Genomic DNA, 7,714 nt, shown 5'->3' on the forward strand with positions numbered 1-7,714 from the left:
TATACAACTCTTGATTGCCATTAAAAACTTAATTTGGTACTATTAAGGGTAAAAAGGTAAGGAACCTTAAATTTCGCAACATATCATTTGTCTAAAGTAAAAGATTAATATCTCACAATAGCACTATAACAATTTCACATTTATATATATAATGTGTGTTGCATATTAATGACGATATAATGTTATACTTGTACAGCACATGCTTAAACACACTAAAAGAATTTGAATGAAATAAAGAATAAAGAAACTACTCCATGTTACATTTTAATTAAAAGACTAATAAATCAATAATAAACATTTGTGACATTTACTGTTGTCAAGCCAATGTACAAAACAAATTACCGTTGTCAAGCTTAGAAATGTCATTATGCAACTAAATTGGAAGTTGGTACGACCACAATTGATGAAGAAGTAAGGGTTGTTGTGAATCCTTCACTCTCTACGCCATTCAAACCCGCCGCCCACCGCCGCAAAATTCTCAACAAAGTGGCGGCTTTCCTTCTCCCTCTCATGCTCCCAACCGCCATCAACTCCCATATCACTCTCTCAACCCCCGGAATCGCCGCCAGCTCTGCCACAATCTCCGACCCACCTTTCCGACACATCGTTACAAGTGTCGCAGCTGCACTCTCCCTAGCCCTCTCAGAACCCTCCCTCAACGCAACCCCCAATTTCTTAATCCCCGCATAAGCTACAGCCACTGCCACCAACCCACCACGCTTCACCATCGCCTCAAGGATAGCCACCGCCTCCTCCTGCAGCGCCGCCATAACCTCCACTGCCATCTCCACCGCGCCACCCTCCACCAACTTCCCAACAGTTTCTCTATCCGCAGCCATGTGCAATATCGCTGCCAACGCATCCCTTCTTGCACCCACGGGCCCACACCTAGCTAGTTGGATCAACCCGCTAACCACACGTGTCTTCCTCCCTAGCCTTTTTCTATATGCTGCCACACCTGTTAAACTAAACAATGTTGCAGCTGCATTTGCCTTTGCCTCCCACGTGGCACCAAATTGCAACACCTCAACGACACCGTTTAATGCTCCTTCAGTTTCCATTATCCTTGTTTTATTTGCTTCCAAAATTGACAAGTTTAGGATTGTGGTTACAACATTAACCTGGAGGCTCGGGTTGTGCAACCCAACGTCGATGCTAAGGTACCGAACCAAAAGTGGAATTGCACCTGATTCGACAATACAGGCTCTGCTATCAGAATCTGTCTTTGCTAAAACCCGAAGCTCGTAAACGACACCGTTTAAGTCTTCATTACTCGAATCAGAAACGTCTTCATGATACTTGAGCTTATCAACTAAAAATAACGCCGTCATTTTTGTAGCTTTCAACGCTGCTTTGTTGGTTAAACGACAGTTGAGTTTTCCGTTAACGTATTCTACTTCGAATGGGATCTTCTGTTCGCGACACCATATAGCTATCATGTTCCTCAGTGCAAGATTTGGTATGAGTTCTGTGTGGGTCAGTTTTTGACCTGTTTTTGGACACGTGTTATGTCCAGAATCCATCCAGAGCTTAATGGAATCTCGATCGTACGTTTGTCCTGTTGCCACGACAACCGGGTCTTGCATTAACTCTAAACTTATCGGACACCTGTAATCCGCCGGAACAACCACCTCTGACGGTTGTTTCCGCCGCTGAATCTCTTTCGACGGAGAAGGCGTTGATGCTCCGAAGAGGACGCATTTCGTATAACGAACGAGACCGATCAACGCCACGATCTCCGATTTCGATTGCTCATCGATCCAATTCTGAATCTCTTCCTCCAATGCTTCAATCTCCGCTCTGCAACTTGAAGAATCTCGAATCTCCAACCTTGAAAAGATCTCAGCAAGGTTGGATTTATCAGGAACGATCTCGTTCTTGATCCGCTCAATCACCAAAACGACGTCGTTTCGTAGCTCCCTCTCCTCTTTTCCTACTACGATCTTCGATTCGTAGCACTGTTTTCTAATAAGGATTACAAGTTCGAACAGGTCGTGGTTTAGGTCCAGCTCTTGAACCGGAAAAATATCAAGAAGCGTTGAAAGTTCTCTTGTGAGTATGTGGAAAGTGTCAGCGACGGTTTCAACTTGCATGAGGAGAGAGAATTTGCTCCCTTTTATACAATCTTCGATGAGGGTTTTGATCTGGTGTAGCACGATGTACATTTCTTCGAAGCAGAGGATTAAGGAATTGGAACAGAGAGGAATAGAATTTCTAACCAAGTCTTTGAAGAGAACATTGAGAAGCTTTGCTTTATGAACGACAGAAGAAGAACTGCGTTTAAGGAGTAACAGGTTGGTTGGGTTGAATGAAGAAATTTGGTTTGTGATGTGGAGAAGAGAGTGGAGGAGGTTGATGTCTGTGAATTTTGGAGGGATAAACGACTCAGAGGAGGGTCGTCGTCTTTGGGTTGTGAACATATGAGGTGAAATAGCCATGAAGAAATCTGGTTTTTTGTTTTTTTTTTTTGTTTTTGATTTCTAAACGCAAAGTTGAAGACGTGTGGAACTTGGTGAATTAATGAAGGAATGTTTGGGGGATGAAGATTATGATGACTTTTAATTTGATATGAAGGAATAAACAAAAATAACAAAACTTAGAAAACTAATATACCCATAAACAATTTGGATTGTTTTGTATTCCTGCGTGAAAAAATCAACCTTTTTTCATTGAATTAAACTATTAAAGTATTAAACAATAAAACATAGAGGACGTTAATTTAGTAGTATAAAGTTGTATTAGATCTTCGATATATTTAAAAGTCAAAAGTTTGATTTACGGAAAAAAAAAACAATGAAACATGGTTCACCTAACTGGATAAGAATTTGTTGTCCCAAAGTCTATTTCAAACCAATCATATTATAAAATGTTAGTTAAAAAAATTAAATATTCATAACTTTATTAATTTTTGCTTCGTTATAACTGGTTAGGTATATGATTGGGAATAGGTTTAAGGATAAGAGATCCCCATGGCACCTAGCTAGTCATGAATGTACAATTGATGGTTTTTGACTGCATTTGCTATTTTCCTTCATTAAATATTTCATTTAATTAAACAATCAAACCTTAAATAACAATGTGTTTATTTAGTAGTATAAAGTTTCATTAGATTATTGAAAAGACCAACAAATCAAAAATTCAATTCTTGCAATAATATTTAATAATATTTATTAAGATAGACAACATGATTCTATCAAAAAGACAATGAAACATGGGTCTGCTAGCTACCCATGAATGTACAGAACTGATGGTTTTTGACTGCATTTGCTATTTTGCTTCATTGAATATATTGTTAACATGTAAATATGATAATTATCCTAATATGGTTCCAATCTTACCATATTTAGTTGACTTTTTTTTATCATGTACATGATATTATATTATGTGGTCAAATTCATTAATAAAGTCCATAAAGTAATAAAACTTATAAAATTACATTAACAGCAGCCATTTGTTCAAGTCCACCTAAATACAGTTGTTAATGTGTATAAAAAAAGTTGAATTTTTAAACCGCAAGAAAAGGGGAAGCATTAATTAAACTTTTTGAATATAATACTTAAATTATTAAATCATTTTTGTCATGTTCTACACTTTGTATGAACTGGTTAGAGCTGGTGTGATCGTTGGTGACGCTGCAAATTGATTAGGGTTGTTGTGGACTTGGTTGCAAACAATGTATGATTGTATTAATTAAAATATAATAATAGTTGAACCAATCAATTATTTGAGTCTTACACTTCCTTTTCGTACATATCAGATTTAATTAGAGACTTGTTATTACTTTTCGGATTTCTTTTATTCTCCTTTGTTAAACTTAGTAGGTAGTCCTTGAAAATTTTATTCACTAATAAATAGTTATCAATTAGTGTTTATAATTTTCTTCCATGAGACATTTTGGTTCTTAAATTTCTTTTATTATACAAATTTTAGAAGTTTTGACTAAACTTGAAGAAGTAAAAAATTTTACCAAATAAATTTATTTCATGCAAGAAAACTTTGTGGACAATTTAACGAACTTATTTTTCAGTAAACAAATTGTTAACAAATTTTTTGAATAATCATTTTATAACTTCGTTTTCTTAGAGAGCAAATTTCGTTAAAAAATTTACATACCAACTTATGTATTTACTAAAAAATGAATTGCATAGTTTAAGAGTAGCTTATATAAAATGTATAATTCTTTTTGAATAATTAATGTTATCTCTCTACATAATTAACTTTTTTGAGGTGTGTAATTAACTCATCCAACAAGTAGTACTTACATGAATTGAACATTTAATCTTTTGATCTATTTGAGAAATTCAACCTTAGACATTATTTGTTCAAATTAAATTCAATGACTCCTATTAACTGTTTTCATTTTTTTACGATATCAACTGTTTGTCATTATATATATATATATATATAAAAGCTTAGAGATTGAATCTATGACATAATCTTTAAGGCACTCAAACCTACACTTAAAGCAACACATACATAAGTTTCATCATTTGTTCTACTTGAAAAGATTGCATTTATATATGGAAGTCCGTTTGACGTTTTATGAAAGTTTCCGCATGTACTCAATACATTAAGCTGGATTTGTTTATGTTACTTATTACTTGAAAAAAAAATACCAGAAAAGTTATCGTTTTATAGATATGTAAGAGTTGGTATATTTTTGTATGACCAATTATAAGTTATCATATGAAAAATAAACAATCGATGACTAACTTCATTGTTTAGCCGCCGAAAGTGGATGACTTCAAATTGATTACACGAATGTTGACTTAGTTGCAAGTAGTAAGTTCTATTAGCACGAAATCTACATAAGCAAATAAACATCCCAATCCTTGGTCTTTCTTAATCGGATAAGATCTATATTTCGCTTTCATAATTTCCGTTTAGAAAGAAACCCTTTAATTGGGAAGATTTTTGTGTTTTTCTGTTCAAATAACTTAATTAATTTCACTTTATCCTCATTCAAAGACCACAAACCAATTTTGCTACTGTTTTTTGAATCTGGATGATCTCTTATACTGAAAGCTTAATTACAACGTGTGATCGTGACACATTACAGAAAATAATATATAAAAATCATTATTTATAATAAAATAACTTTTTTTCTCCTCACATTCTAATGTAATTCGTTATTAACTAATTCATATTATGAGTGGATGCTTTCTTTTTCTTTTTTTCTTGAATCCTAAACACCAAAAATAATAAAAAATAAATGGCACATTAAGCATACACAATTCTATCAATGTCAAAATCAAATGATTAATCGGATTTATTCAATCTTATAGAAATTATAGATTTTTTTGGACTTGGACTCAGGTTTGATTAAAGGTGTGAATCTACCAACAAGATATTGGTAATAAAGCCCACTAGATTTTTAGGATAACAAAAAAGTTAATAATTCGATTTTTGTAAACAATATTTGTTATAAAAAACAATCATGTATTTAAAAGGATTAATTATTTACCTAAAAATGATGAGATATATAGGTGTAGTACCAAAAAAGAAGGTAGGAATCTGAAAATCTCTTAGCTTGCAAACATGTTAATGGCATTAATGGTTGATGCCTTTCACCAGCTATGTGGTGGGATATTGTATTTGACCCATGGCTCCCATCGTAGCTGTCACAGTGACACATTGTATGTTATGTTTACTTCTATTTTTGTTTTCATGATTAGAGTAAAACTCAAGGCAACACTTTCCTCTCTATGTGTAGAAGAAGAAGCATTCTTCTATTTAAAGAGAGCGAAACTGTCAGCATTATATATAGGAGAACATAGTAAACCAAACATTTTCTTAAGTACCTTCAATTGACATTCGTGTAGGACAAGGCACACAAAATAAGGCATAACTCTCCCACAATCACACATTATATACAATTAGACATACATTTTAAAATAAATAAATAAATATTATGAAAAGCTAATTTTTTTCTCTACCCAAAAGAGTCAAAAAATATATTTTTTAATAATAAAATGATACTGGATAATTACTATTATTATTATTTTTGATTAAAAAAGAAAGGAGAATTAATAGTATTTATCCCTACTAATAATAAATTCACATGATAACCTCTTTCGAATTAGAGATAAGGAAGTTATTGGTATGTTACATTAATTAAAAAAAATTAAAATTAAAAAATCAATAAAAAACAATAAAATAAGGTTGTATCGGAAATAGTTTATTTGTATTTATCTCTTTGAACAACTAAAAATCTAATAATAATCTCAAGAGAAAATAAGGGTAATGAGTTAAAATCATTTTTGAGAAGCAAGATTATTACTGGCTCAACTATAAATAGATTTCATAGGTCCTTGTTTAAAACACACAGAAACGCAAGAGAAAAATATTAGATAATCCTAAAAGGATAGCAGGAAATTCTTATCTCTTCTCATTTTTTATCACATGGAGTTACACATTTCATTTTATCTTTTCTTTTCAATTATTTAATTTTTATATTTTAAATTAATTAGTTTCATTTCTATTAGTAAAATATATTTTATTTTTATCATTTCATAAATAAATATTTATTAATTTTCATTTTTTATAAATAATAATAATAAATATCTTTATCATATAAGTGATTAGTAACTAATTTATCAAATTTCCTTTTCTTATAAATAATAATAAATATTTTAATTTTGGAATTAAATAAATCATAAATAAAGTTAAATAAAAAAGTTAATTAATAAATTATTTTGGGAATCTAATAGTGAGATTACAACTCACCATATCTTAGTTTCTTCTTCGAACGAGAAATAATTATGGTCATTAGTACTACCTCTACTATTTATTAGAGTGAGAATTCGGTTCACGATCATTGCGATCTCTTCTGCTATTAATTTCTCTTTGATTAATAAAAAGAAATATAAAGCATTCAAATATTGTAGTTCATGCATTACCATATCATGCATTCTAACTTGTTATCTTATCATATCATTTCATTCATTACCATAAATCTACCCATGCTTTAATATGCAAGTGATTTCATGCATTAAAAAAAATGGAATGTGTTCCATAACTTCAACTCATGTACTTCCATGTATGAAAAATTGTTGTCTCATACCATTCATAAATTCCTAAATAAATCAAATGCATTTTAAGTAGTATTTGCTTAGGTTTAGTATCACATGTGTTTCATGCATCATTTAAATTATGGGTTGTACTTCAATCCATTAACATGGATTAAAAGAAGAAAAGAAAAGTGGTTCACTTCATGCACCTAATACATAAATAAAAATCATTTCTCTACATATATTTTATGATCCCATTGTTGAGGGTACTGAAGAGTTTATAGTTGGTTTTCAGAGCATTATTGTTAGACTCGATTGAAAATTATCATGATCTAAACACAAGCAACCTAATTAAGAAGTTGGAGATAATTCCAATTATATGAAGTTCAAGTTTGTGTGTTTGATCACACGACCTAGACCTGTCACACACCATAATGCACGACCTCTTGCTTAGTCGATGACTGGTTTGAAAGCTTCTTCTAATTTAAAGACCCTAGTCAAGGTCAATCATTCCTACACTCACCCGTGTTTTATGAATACATGTTATTTTTCATTTGCTTATCTTTTTAATAGTAAAGATTAATGCATTGATCATACAAATTTATCATCTCATACATTCCATCAGTCATATCAACCCAAAAAACAAAACAAAACAAAATAAAATAATTTCTTGCATTAATGTATGATATTATTTAAAATAAAAC

General features: G+C 31.8%; 1 protein-coding gene across 1 annotated transcript; it reads right to left on the reverse strand.

The window, feature by feature from the left end:
- Window positions 287-2,584, reverse strand: LOC109359662 (U-box domain-containing protein 16). Its single transcript, XM_019604361.1, has 2 exons — window positions 2,506-2,584; window positions 287-2,465 (listed from the first exon to the last, which is right to left on the reverse strand). Exon 2 carries the CDS (start codon window positions 2,436-2,438, stop codon window positions 366-368), a length of 2,073 nt encoding a protein of 690 aa, XP_019459906.1. The 5' UTR covers window positions 2,439-2,465; window positions 2,506-2,584; the 3' UTR covers window positions 287-365.

The sequence above is a fragment of the Lupinus angustifolius genome, chromosome LG01 (genome assembly GCF_001865875.1).
Source record: "Lupinus angustifolius cultivar Tanjil chromosome LG01, LupAngTanjil_v1.0, whole genome shotgun sequence".
Lineage (NCBI taxonomy): Eukaryota > Viridiplantae > Streptophyta > Magnoliopsida > Fabales > Fabaceae > Lupinus > Lupinus angustifolius.

Bases quoted from the DNA above. Each gene is read 5' to 3' on its own strand.
- LOC109359662 (XM_019604361.1), bottom strand. From the start codon at position 2,438: ATGGCTATTTCACCTCATATGTTCACAACCCAAAGACGACGACCCTCC.